The sequence below is a fragment of the Cyrtonyx montezumae genome, unplaced genomic scaffold (genome assembly GCF_038088225.1).
Source record: "Cyrtonyx montezumae isolate F1298 unplaced genomic scaffold, pur_monq_1.0 scaffold_31, whole genome shotgun sequence".
Taxonomy (NCBI): domain Eukaryota; kingdom Metazoa; phylum Chordata; class Aves; order Galliformes; family Odontophoridae; genus Cyrtonyx; species Cyrtonyx montezumae.
In genome coordinates, this window is record NW_027072036.1 from 5,482,739 (window position 1) to 5,495,396 (window position 12,658).

The following is a 12,658-nucleotide window of genomic DNA, read 5'->3' on the forward strand; positions in this document are numbered from 1 at the left end:
TGTGAGGCGAAGGACAACCAGAGTCTTTATTCAAACTGTCCTCGGGACGGTTGCAGACGTACAGACACACGTACATATTTACACTCGTACACACCTCACAGAGCCCGAACCAATAAATTAAAACAAAAAGAGGGCGGGGTGGGGGGGGGCATTTTTTCCTTTTCATTTTTCATCACGTATGAAACAGCAGCTCCCCGAGGCGAGGTGGGGGCTGCAAGGAGAAGCCACAGACACAGCCCTGCGCCCGCAGACGCAGCGACAGCAGCGTGCTTTTCAGCAGGAGGACACCTCACACCCGGGCTTCGATGCACTCCAGCGTGACCATCTCGTCCAGCCTGCGGCCCTCGGCGTGGGCACAGTGGCTCAGGTGGGCACTTGGGCTCTCAGCACCTCTGGCACTGGGGGTCTGCGGGCAGGCAGCCGCGGTCTGGGAGCGGGGGGAGCCGCACTCGTCCGAGGTGAGGTCGGGCACGTCGTCTGACTGGCTGTCCGAGCTCTCCAGGTCGCTCCGTATGCTCTCGGGCTGCGCCAGGGTGATGTCCCAGGTTTTGCTGGCAACGCAGTCCTTTTGCTCACAGCTTTGGTGTTTGCAAGTCTGCTCCTGTTCACCGTCCTCTTCTTCTTCCTCTTCCTCCTCTCCCTCCTCCTCCTCCTCCTCCTCCTCCTCATTCTCTGCCATTTGGGTGTGGACGTGCAGCGAGTCCTCCGTGCTGCTGCCGCTGGCCAGCTGGTAGTGACTCGGTTTGGCCTCGATGTCCACCTGGATCTCCATGTTATTGCACTCCCTGCAGAAACAAGCACCTCCGCATGACTTCGGCTGCAGCCCAGGGCACCCACGGGCGCTGCATCCCAGCACAGGAGGTTCACGCTTCCATTCCTGTGCCAGCCCAGCACCAATGCCCCCAGCAGCCGCCAGGGAGCACCCCCCCACCCTCTGCAGCACAGACATCTCCAGGGCGCCCACCAGCACACACCTGTCCTGGGGGTTGTAGGAGCTGATGATGGAACCGGCCATGGCCCGCGTGCTGGCGTTGTCGCTGATGGCCCCCAGGCTGACAGAGTCCTTGGGGAAAATCTCCTTCTGGACATCAGCCTGCACCTCCAGCCTGCAGGAAGGGACAGGGCTGCTCAGAAATGCCTCAGGTGGTCCCCAGAGGGCACCAAACAGTCCCTGCATGCCATGGGGTGGAGGATGTGGGTGCCCCATCCCGGGAGGTGTTCAAGGCCAGGTGGGATGGAGCCCTGTCCAGCCTGAGCAGGTGAGGGACACCCAGCCCATGGGAGGGGTTGGAGCTTTAGGGTCCCCTCCAACCTAAACCATTCTGTGACAGGACAGGGAGGGGCTCTGTGCTGGCCCAGCTTGGCATAGTGGTGTTCAGAACCATTGGTTTCCCTCAGTCTCCTTTTTGGCTCCATTCAGGTAAACCCATTTTGTTTTCCATGACAAAGTTGAAGCAGCGTTTGTGTCCATGACTCATGCAATTCCTGCGAAGAACAGCTTTCCACAGAAGTTGCAGAGCCGTGGGGCTCTATCTTGGCTGCCATCTCAACACGTGTCTCCAATTATCCAGCAGTCAAGCTGAGAAGGAAACCGTGGTCGAACCTCCTGACTTGGAAAGCAGAGCCCCACACAGACTGCGCAGCCCTGGGAGCCCCATGCCTTTCCCCTGCCCCATTTACCTGCTGTATTTCCCCTTGCCCCCTGAGAGCACGCCACCGCTCAGCGTGCCGCCCGACAGCGCTGCGAAGCTGGCTGTCTCACTGTAGTTGCTCTGCATCACACTCAGCCCATCCGTGGGGCTCCCGCTGGTGCTCAGCACGCTGGTCAGCCCCTCGATGCTGCTTTCACCGATGCTGGGGTTCTTCAGGGCTCGCCAGGCGTCAGCCACTGTGGGGAGGGACAGAGGGGAGTCGGGGAAATTCTTCACTCAGAGGGCGGTGAGGGATTGGCAGCGCTGCTCAGAGCTGTGGGTGCCCCATCCCTGGAGGTGCCCAAGGCCACGGATGGGCCCTGGGCAGCCGGGCTGGGGGGAGCAGCCAGCCCACGGTGGGGGTTGGGACCCAAGCCATGCTATGACCTATAATTCTGTCTCCTTCTAGCTGAACTCAAGGAGGCTGACGTTCAGATTTGGGATTTATCCAGACCCCATCACCTCAGCACAGTGAGAGGGTCCTCCTTCGCCCCCTCCCCTCCCCTCTTGTCACACTACCTGTGATGGGTCCATCGTCCTCATCGAACTCGATCTTCACGCCCTTCCCGTTGGCGGTGCTGACCCCGCAGCCCCCGCCGCGGCACAGCGAGATGGGCACCACGCCGTAGACATAGGCCAGCATGATGGGAACCCCAATACCTGCAGGGTGAGTGAGAGCTGAGGGCGGAGCTCTGCTGGGCAGATTCTCGGGGTTGGGATTTCCAGCCATGCTCACGTGTTTGTGCTGGAAGGGAGCCGTGCCGTGCCCACTTACCAACACTGACAGCAGCGATGACCGGAGAGGCAATGACAGACAAGGTGACCCCCCCAGTAATGGCCAAATTCCTCTTGTGCTTGGAGGTTTTCTTCCCCTCATATCTGCTGTGGATCTGAGGGAGGGACAGGCACCAGGTGAGAACGCAGACACCAGGAGACATTATGAGCCCCTGCCATGGGCTCAAAGGGTTTCTCCTCCTGGCTCAGGGTGAGGGCACAGTGTGACATCTGTGGGGTTCAGCCATCAGCCACTGCCTTCCTCTCCCCATAAACAGCCCAGGAGATAAGGTGGCTTAGGAAACATAACTGACTTTGGGTTCTATGAAGAGATCCACTTTCCCCATGAGCCCTTACTGCTGCTCAGATGCCTTGAGCACAGAGAACACTGCCAGCTCAGATCCTCCTGCTCAGACCCCTCCGCTCCCACCGCATGCTGTGCCACCTTTACCTTTCTCCCCACATAGACAGGGATGCCAATGACCATAGCAGGAATGGCAATGCCAGCAATGAGGGAGATGCCCACGGGAGCGCCGATCAGCGTGCCCAGCTGCCAGAGAATCTTCTTCTTGCGACTCCATGGCTTTTTGCCCCAGAATGTGCAGCCAGAGGGGCTTAACAGAAGGAAGAAATGACATGAAAACTTGAGCAATCCCTGAGAAACCCTAAGCCAACTCCCATACGAACAAACCCAAAGCTTAAGAAGTGGGTGGATAACACAAAAAAGGTTTCTCCCCCATAAAGATGAATCTGGTGATTATCACACCACCAGGACCGTGTTCAGCCCTTCAGGTCCCTTCCACCCTAAGCCGTGTTCAATAACCCCGCACACTACAGCCCCCAAACGCCACCGGATCAGGAGGTGAGGTCTGCAGGGTGGGAACGAAGTCCAAATCTCTGGGTCAGCTTTGCTGAAGGACTCGTGGAGAGGAGCGGGGACGGAAGGCAAAGCACCTGAGGTAATGCAGGTCGGAGATCTCCTTCATGCACAGCCAGCAGAACTCGCAGCCGCACACCGCGCACGTCATGTGGTTGCAGCTCCCGTCGTTCATCTTGATGATGTAAGCGCTGCAGCGCGGGCACGGCTTGATGTCATCCGCTGCGGGGGAAGAGGGGCTCGGGGTTGGAGGTGCTGTGAGCACGGGGGGTCTCCGTGGTCCTCACAGAACCTTCGCTTTTGGGTGCCCTTTGCTGGCACAGAGGGTGGGGATGGTACAACCCGTTGGTTGTGGCCTCGGTTTCTCTTTACAGTGAGAAAGCAATAGCGATGAGACAGAGCCCACCGAAGCGATTTTCCTGGACAGAAACGTCTGAGAGCAACAGCTCCTGTAAAAGCCCTCTCTGGCCTTGCATGGGATGTGTTTCAGAGCACGCTTCAGTGCTGGGAACAAGTCATACCTGCTCTGTGCTAGCCAGGACAACAGGGTAGGTCAGAGCCATTATTAAATTGCTCCACAAAGGTGACTCATGGACCAAGAGCAGAGAGCAACTGGGGCAGAAGACATGGAGGCCCCTGCCCCGACCTTTGGGAGCAGCCAGAGGGGCTGGGGCTGCAGAGCAGGGCAGGGGTCCTCCACCTCCTCCTTCGTTCAGGCACTGTCTGGTCAGGTCACGCAGCGGCTGTCTGTGCTGTGGTGCAGGTTGGCAGCCTCTAACTCTCAGCAACACGAGATCCAACTGCTGAGAGCACGGCTCACACCTCATTAATCACTGCACCGAATCCAGCAGGAATGGGGTGGGAAGAACCACTGCCTCAAAGAATCTCGCGTTCAGTGGCTCAGCTCCTCCTGGCAGGGATCTCCTCTCCTGAAGCCCAGGAACTGCTCTGTGCTCACTGCTTCGTACCCCAGCACCCACGCTGCCCCTCCGGGCTGAGCCACCTCTGGGCAGCCCTGCTCTGAGCGCAGGAACCAACAGGACATGCACTGCAGTGTGCTGTGCCTGGCAGTAGGGAGGGATGGGGAGAAACGGCCTCGCTGCCCACTCCCACAGTCACCACAGCTATTTTTAACGAGCTCTGTGGACACAGCAGCCCCCACCAGGCAGTGCTGCAGGCTGTGGGTTGGCATGTTTTCTGTGCTTGACATTATGAACGCCTCACAGTAAAGCTCCCCAGACACAGCCGGGCATTAACGCCACATTTTACTGCAAATTGGAAGTTGCAGCTGTAAGAAGCATCTATTTGTTCAACATCTAGCTCAGCAAGAAGCATCCAAGATCAAAGCAGCCACAAGCATCGCTGGGGCGGATGAGGGGAGCTGAGGAGGAAGGACCTGAGCACGTCACCTCTCCTGTCCCATTTTGCATCCCGATTTCTATAGCAGCACACCAGATTTGCCCAGAGGAACACCTCCCAGCTGCACAGCTGGAGACCCTCAGCTGTGGCCCTGTAGTGGAAATGCTCAGTCACGGCCTGAAGCAGTGATGCAGCTCCTGGTGGGAAGCAGGGCCAGCCCAGAGCAGTGTACCTGTGTGACAAGAAGGGCTGGAGCCAGGATCCACCCCTGCCCAGACCTCGTTTAAGGGTTGGCAGTGGAGACAAGGGGATCTTGCTGGAGATCCCTGCATACCTGAGGTCTTGGGAAGGTTAGCAGCCTCTTTCCTTTATTTCTGTGCCCATGGATGGTGCATTTGAGCAAATCCTCACCTGCTGCAGCCCGAGGCTTTGCTGCTCTGCTGTCACCGCTGCATTTTCCATCACATCACTGCCACATAGCAGCCCTCTACCCCCACCTCAGAGCACAGAGTGACCCCCAAACATACGAACCCATACCTGGCCCCGACTCCTGCCCGTAGCTGAGCCCCGACGTGTGCTTGGTGCGCACCCGCAGTGTCTGGGCGCGCTGCTGCCGGGCCATGTCGCACGTCTGGTTGGGGTGCCATATCTGCTTGCAGTGGTAGCAGAACTCCGTCTGGCAGCCGTCCCGCTCGCAGGTCAGCTTGGGGCAGCTGGCACAGCCGTAGGCAATAACCGCATAGCTGGGGAGGAGCACACACGGGGAGTCAGAGAGCGACGGCACTGCCCAGCACGGCCCCGTGCTGCCCGGGTACTGCGGGGCTCTCTCTGCAGGATGCCGCTCCGAGCCCTGCTCCTCACACCGCAAGGCCTGAGATTAAGAGCTGCTAATGGAGTTACTTGGGGCGGCTTCCTTTATACAGACAGCGTGCGGTATTGAGTTCTCTCCTCAATAAGCACTGGCTGCTCTCACTGTCGATTCCCCTGATTGATGCTCACCCTGCCTGCCCTCTCTGCTGATCCAGGCTCTGGCTCCAATGCTCCTTTCTGCAGCTCAGCAGCTGTAGGACTGCTGGGTGTGAGGGTGGGTGCGTGGCCCGGAGGGGTTAGGAGGGCTGAAGCTGTTCTGGGCACAGTTTTATGACCATACAGACAATAATGGTCCTAAACAAGTGGAACAACCCAGAAACAAAGGCCCCACTGACCTGCAAGGCTCCCTCCAGAGGAAAGTCGTTCTGTTTCTGGATTAAGCCCAAATGAGAAGGAGCATCATCCCCTTCTGACAGCACCACAGTGCTCCTCCAAGGAAGGATACACGCAGGAGCACCGCACCGCACTGACCTCCACCCCATGGGACTAGGGCTTCCAGCACAGCACGGGGTGCCGACCACCCCCTACATTCTGGTCAGCAGTCAGAGAACAGCTCCCATTTAGGATTTTATATTTAGAGCTCGTACAGCTCAAGTTGTGTTGCCTCTTCTCAGAGGCTGCAGCGTGAGAACCGCCAAATGTGTCATACCACAATGATTCACATCCCGTGGGAGTTGGAGCAACTTCATCGTGCTGGGGTACGATATAATCGCCAAAGGATCAGTGCTGTTGGGCAGCGTGTGGGGCTGGAGGCACAGCCGTGGGCTCCATCAGCACATCCTGGGGGGGGATGAGGGCAGCGTGGGGTGATGGCCCTGGCCCCTCCTGTCTGGTTTTGGGGAGAATCCCACTGAGCATCCTCACCCTGCTACTGCCATGCAGCCGCTGAGCTGTACACGACACAGGGAGCAACTCCTAATCCATGCAGCAACTTCGTGCTCTGGGCTGACCCCTCATAGGGGATTTAGGGTTTTTTGAGACACTCCTACGAGAAACCAAAATCCTCCGTGTTTACATTTCACTCCTGGAACTGAAATAACAAACAGCAAGAACAAGGCCACGAGCCTGAAACCTACACGGCTTTCTGTATGAGAGAAAGAACAGCTCCAAAGTCAAGGTCAACGAGAAAGGAGCTCTCACACGGGACGCAGTGACTGACACGTCCAGCCCCACCTGCCTCCCTTTCTTAAATGGACACTTTGTGCCTCAGCCCAACAGAAGCAAAAGGGGAAAATGACACTGAGTGCTCTCCTGAGCCCCCGACAGCCCGGGTTGCCTGGACAGACACAGCCATCCCCTGCTCGTGGGGAGCCTGAGCCCCGCAGCATCCTCAGTCCCCTTCACGCTGCTCAGCCCACGCAGCTCGTGGGCTTCACGGCTCCGTTGTTCTCCTGATTGTAGCAGGGGGGGGGGGGGGGGAAACGCTGCACATATAGAAAATGATGTGTACTGCGACCGATGGTGCATCCATTGCCCAGCGTCCCCATGGCAACAGCTCCGGTGCTGTGTCGGCACTCCACCTCCCCCCGCACAGCACAGCCGGGCTCTTCCGTTTACGAAAGACTGCAGTAGGTGTGCGGGCACAGGATGCTGCGGGCGGGCACGGGGCCGTCGGCTGCCCACGTTCCGTGCTACGGGCACGCTGCACGCTGCCACCGCTACGGTGGGAAAGCCCACGGTAAATAATTCATAGCCCGACTCTACAGAAGCACGATGCAAGGGCCCGGGCTGGGAAGAATGAACCGAGTGATTAATTCCTCCTGCTGCCCGAGGGCAGATTCCAGCGGCCTTTGTTTGAGTGCTACTGACACAGCAGCAGCCCGCAGCGTCCGAGGGCACAGCTGGGCAGCAGGCAGGAGGATGCCCAGCACTGCTCCCCTCGCTAGCAGGCTCGTGGGTCCAGCTGTGTGACACCCACCCGCCCCAACCCGCAGCACCTGGGCCGCATCCTTCCCGGCACAGCGCAGACAAATGTTACAGCGTCAAAGAGCTGAGCGTGGGAGCTGGGTTTGCTCCAGCGCTGAGAGAGGGGGCATCCCCTGTGCTCAGCCTGCACAGCCCGCCCTGCCCCAGCACCTCCAGGCACCCAGGGTCTGGGTTTCCTGCACACACCAGCACAGTTGCTGTTCGCTGCTCTCTGAAGAAACAAAGTGGTGTTGCCATGGGCAGCCTGGGATGGGTTGACCAGTTTGTATGGGACGGTGATGACAGTGCTCTGATTACATCCTCACAGTGCTCCCACCACACTTTCCTTCCCCGCTGCCGGGTCAGACCTTCCTTTCATGTTCATGCCACCCAGAGCTGCACCTCTCACCGTGTTCTGGCTGAACTTTGCAGTGCTTCTCTGAGTTCCCTGCACAAAGGCCCTTTCCAGGGAGCTTTGCCTTAAAGCATAAATTGAAACTCAAGAGAGCTCGTTCAAAGGAAAAGAGAAAATGAAAGCAGCGCACCGATAAGTGCAGTCACCCAGCCTGGGCAGGCTGACTTCTGGACAGACAGATATTTCCTCACTTGGGCAACGGATAATGAGTCAACATTGCTGCTCAGTGCCATGCAGTCACCCTCGCTGGGAAATAGGGACTGGTTACAGCTCCCTCCTCCCCATGAAGTGCAGAGTGCCCCATGCATGTGCTGCTGTGACACACGTGGCTGGGAAACTCCGTGCTTCCCATTTGTGCAGGAAAAAAACAGCTTTCTTTTAAATTAGGGAAATGGTAGCTCAGCTAGAGCCCCCTACAAATCCCACTATGAAGCTCCTGCTGCTCTGCACTTCCACAGTCCCCAAGGTCAAATCCCGATGTCAGAGCAGTGCGTGTCATCTTGGTACCCCAGGCCCATCAGCTCCCCTGCACAGCCTGCTGACTGCCACACCAAGAGCACCTGCAAAGAGGGCTTTCCACAGCATGAACAAAGCGTGCCTTAGCGGCAGCACAGCACAGGGTCTGAGCTGCCTGGGGAGCTGGTGGGGCAGCGTCTAATCCGGGCAGCAGGTCCCATTGCTGCAGGCTGTGCTGGGGCCTTGGGATGGGAAGGCAGCACTCGTTGGGACAAGGGGCACCACCCTGAGCTGTCCCAGCAGCAGTCCCTATAGGCACAGGAGACTGTCCCTGCAGAACCCCCCGTGGAGATACGTACCCCCTCCCAACTGTTCTGGCAGAGGGATCTTCCTATGGGGTCAGGAGGGCCATCCCTGAGCAGTCCTAAATAAAGGACAACATCCTCCTGCGGAGATGGGGGACCCCGGGCCGTTCCAGCAGCAGCCCCTATAGGAGCAGGAGAACCCAAGCCATCCCAGCAGCAGCCCCCCACGGGGGCCGGGCCCCCTCCCCGCGCTTACCCGCAGTCGGGCGCCGGGCACCAGCGGCAGTCGGGGTCCGCAGCGAGGCAGCGGCGCAGCATGAACTCCTCGTACTTGGCCACGAGGTGCGGGGAGTCGCGGAGCAGCCGGCGGATGTCGGCGGGGTTGAGGCGCTCGCTGCACTCGGGGCAGCAGATGTTGACGCGGGACTCGGTGATCTCGATCCGCAGGTACTGCCGCAGGCAGGCCCCGCACGAGCGGTGCGGGCACGACAGCAGGCGCGGCGCGTTCTCGGCCGGCTGCCGCACCAGGCACAGCGGGCACTCCAGCTCCTCTTCGCCGCTCCCCTCCGCCGCCGCCGCCGGAGCCGGAGCCGGAACCGGAGCGTCCTCGGGGGGCGGCGGCGGAGGGGGCGGCGGAGGGGGCGGCGGGGCCGGGGGAGCGGCGGGGGGCGGCGGCGGGGCGGCGGGCGGCGGATCGGCTTTAGAGCGGCGGCGGCCGCCCGCGGCGGAGGCGGCGGCGGCGGAGAAGACGCTCTGGAAGGAGAGGCGGCGGCGGCGGCCGGGCTTCGGGCACTTGGCGGCGGCCGAGTGGATGGAGGAGGAGCGCGGCGATTCGGAGTCCCGCTCGGAGCCCATGGCCGCGGGGCGGCGGTTGTCAGGCGACGGTATCAACGAGCGGCGGCCGATCCGGGAGCGGCGAGCACCGGACACCGCGTCCCAACGGGCGCTGCAACGACAGCGGCACCGGAGCCGTGAGAGCGCCCCGCCCCGCGCGTGCCACGCCCCTCCGCCGAGCCACGCCCCCTCGTGACTTCGCCCCGCCCCTTTATCACTTCGCCCCGCCCCCACACCTGCTCCGCCAATCGCGGTGCGAAGCCGCCGCCGCCATTTTAGTTGCGGGCAGCGCTGAGGAGGCGCGCGTGCGCGGGCTTCGGGTGCGGGGCGGCGGTTCCCGCGCCGTTCCCGCAGTGCTTCGCCCCACAGCAGCGCGGGGTACCGCGCCGTGCCCCTGCTCGGCTGCCGGCTCGCGTTAACTCCTCGTGGGGATGCTGCCGCTCTTCTGCTGCAGGGCCCTGGTGGGAGGGCTGCTCTCCCCTTCACGGGACGGGCAGGAAGACGAGGGGTGGTGTTAGGTGGGTGTCAATGCAGATGGTGCTGAAATCAGCTGTTCCTGGCGGAGATGGGTTGGGTCTGAGACGCTTTGAAATGGCTGTCACTGCCCATCTGCAGCCGAGGCCGTCTCCGTGTGGTGATTTCACTTAAAAATCACGCTGCTGACCGAAATAGAGAAACCTGGGACCTGCGTGGGGGATGGGACGCACGGCTCAGCCCGCGGCCGTTGCAGCACGAGGGCAGACTGCGGCTGGTCGTGGGAAGGTTTCGTCTCGGGCTCATGGGAGGCCTGAATTACCAGTAACAGCCCCAGAGAGCAGAACCATCTGCAGTCCCTGGGAAAGGCATCGGCTCACAGTGTGCTGACGGGGCAGAAACGATTCCTCGTTCCCTTTGGTGCAGGCGGGACTGGGGGGCGGAGGAGGGGATCAGAGGGGATCAGAGGGGCTCACGCTGACTTCAGCGTCACCTTCTGCCTCCCCTGCTCCTGTGCTGTGCCGATGCTCCTCCAGCCCTTACTGCTGAGAGGGTGCAGTGTGCTGGCGCATATGGGCATGAACTGCCGCGGTCTGCGTGCAGCATCTGCTTGAAAACAAGTCCTGTGTCAGCGTGGAGTTTCCACAGCCCCGGCCAGGAGCACGTTCCTCGGGAGGGAGCAGTTTGAAATCCGTGGTTTGTTTTGATTCAAATTCACGGGGGAAAAAAACAACAACAAAAAAACCCAAGGCGGAGGGCAGGGCTGGGACAGAGAGCACACGGAAACGCTGCTGGGAGGGGGGAAGGCGCTGGTGGGAACGGGTCCGGGCCGGGAGGTGGATCGGGTGAGCTGGGGCTGCGGGGCAGCTGGCATCAGCCTGAGTGTTGAACCCAGGGACGTTTTCAAATATAAACAACAGGAAAAAGAAAAAAAAGGGAGAGAATTCAAACGCTTCAGCAAACGAATCTCAGCTCTGATAGGCAAATTTGTTCTTGCTTACGCTGGCAGAAACTTCCAACCCTGCCGCTTCAGCCAGAGCGGGATTTGTCACGGGCAGCTTTCAGAGCTGCCTGAACCGCCGTCTCCCAGGGAGGCTTCCAGCAGCCGTGCAGGGGATGCTCAGGGCCGCAGCCATCGCGTGCTGCCGCTGCCCGGCTGGGACCAAACCCACCCGAGGGGCACCGGGAACTGCCGCGGCCGCCCACCCCCTGAAAGCCCCCACTGAGAAGAGTGGCTGCTCTGACACGGGCTTCAGGGAGGAAGAACCCTGGTGATGCAATGAAAACTCCCGTCTGTAATGCAGAGAGTGAAAGCAGAGGCTGCCGAGAAGGGCTTGTGAAAGTGCCCTCAGACTGAGAGGATGTGCATGGGGGGACGGGCTGTGCTGCGGCTGGGAACGCTGCTGCCGTGGGGCCCTGCAGGCGAGCACCGGCTTGGCTGGGCTGCTGATGAAACAGAAACTCCAGCTCCTACCGTGCCCCCTTTGCCTGCCCCCTCCCCTTCCTGCTCACCCAGATATCTGGGGAGCAACTGCCTGCTGCTCGTGTCACTGATCGGCAGGACACACAGAGGTTCAATCTGCCCCAAACCTGCAGGGCGTTTTGGCACTGATGTGCGAGTCCCTCCCTGGAGCAGACGTCTCTGGGAGTACACAGGTCTTCTCAGGGTTTCCCCCTCTTTACCCAGATGAACATGCAGTTCATGGGTCACTGGCTGTGTTTCGGAGCAGATGGAGTTTAGAGGAAATCCAGCTCGTGTTGCTACTTTCAAAAATAGCCACATCTGGGATGAAATGGGAGTGGCTTCACACCAGGAGCTCAAAGCGAGGAGTTCTTCCTTGTTAGTGAGCAGGAGCACTCTGGAATGACTCAGCTTTGGTTTCTGGGCAGGATGAGACCTTTGGCCCTCGGGCTCCTGAAGGGATCTAGATGCACGGAGGTTCACCACTGCAAACGAACCTGAGAGGCTGCCATAGTCTCAGCGTCGGGATGAGGGTGTGAGGGACCACGCAATGCAAAGACCTCAGCGGTGACCTCACCCTGGCTCCTTGCCCCATTGCTCCAGGAGCGTGTGGTCCCAGCTGTGTGCACAGGGCTGGCACTGGTGGGTGATGAGGGGTGCTCACGCTGAGAGCTTTGAGATCTGCCATGAGGGATGCTTTGCATACACGGGGTAGCAGCTGCGTATCCAAGAGCTGAAGCTCGCTGGGGTCATGGTCTGTGCGGCCCTGGGGAACTGCTGGTTTGTAATGACAGCGCACTCTGATCGTTTCTCAGATGGAGATGCCATTAGCAGATGTTTATTTCTCTCCAGGGAAGATAACAGTGGCTGGAGAGGGCTCTCCCCACTGTGCAACTGCACACACTCTGGACTGATCTCGTTAGTTCATGTTCTGTTTGCCTCCTGTGGTCCCATGAGACGTGTTCAGGGAACAAAGAGATGGTTCTGTGCGATTCCCTTTTTCTCTGTAGGACTGACACGCACTGACATTCTTTTAAATGAAGAGCAAAAGGCAGAAGAGGGGAGCCTTGGGCTCGGGAATTCAAGGCTCTTTCAGTAGGATTCTGGTTTGCTCAGTGGTTACACCCCCTCTCCCCTCCATCTCCTCATCCTACTCTGCGCTCTCGTAACACCCACACTTACTGCACGGCAATCTCCACTCCCTGCTGTGACTTTCCATGGAAGATGCTGTCATGT

At 59.7% G+C, this 12,658-nt stretch overlaps 2 protein-coding genes across 2 annotated transcripts in view; one reads left to right on the forward strand and one right to left on the reverse strand.

Moving 5' to 3' along the window:
* RNF19B (ring finger protein 19B) lies at nt 1-9,600 on the reverse strand. Its single transcript, XM_065744639.1, has 9 exons — nt 8,909-9,600; nt 5,239-5,444; nt 3,420-3,564; nt 2,917-3,079; nt 2,467-2,581; nt 2,211-2,351; nt 1,681-1,888; nt 975-1,106; nt 1-785 (listed from the first exon to the last, which is right to left on the reverse strand). Exons 1-9 carry the CDS (start codon nt 9,505-9,507, stop codon nt 290-292), a joined length of 2,205 nt encoding a protein of 734 aa, XP_065600711.1. The 5' UTR covers nt 9,508-9,600; the 3' UTR covers nt 1-289.
* NDUFS5 (NADH:ubiquinone oxidoreductase subunit S5) overlaps nt 9,236-12,658 on the forward strand; it is a 27,775-nt gene continuing 24,352 nt past the window's right edge. Inside the window, exon 1 of the mRNA XM_065744713.1 lies at nt 9,236-9,247. The gene's annotated coding sequence lies outside the window, so the exon portion shown is untranslated. The remainder of the gene's footprint in view (nt 9,248-12,658) is intronic.

What these genes read in the sequence shown, in the direction of transcription:
- RNF19B (XM_065744639.1), bottom strand. Translation starts at nt 9,507, where the DNA reads ATGGGCTCCGAGCGGGACTCCGAATCGCCGCGCTCCTCCTCCATCCAC. An exon ending in TGCCCGGCGCCCGACTGCGG is followed by an intron (nt 5,445 to 8,908) that starts GTAAGCGCGGGG and finishes GCTCCTCCCCAG; the next exon opens with CTATGCGGTTATTGCCTACG. An exon ending in TCCTACAACCCCCAGGACAG is followed by an intron (nt 786 to 974) that starts GTGTGTGCTGGT and finishes TTGTTTCTGCAG; the next exon opens with GGAGTGCAATAACATGGAGA.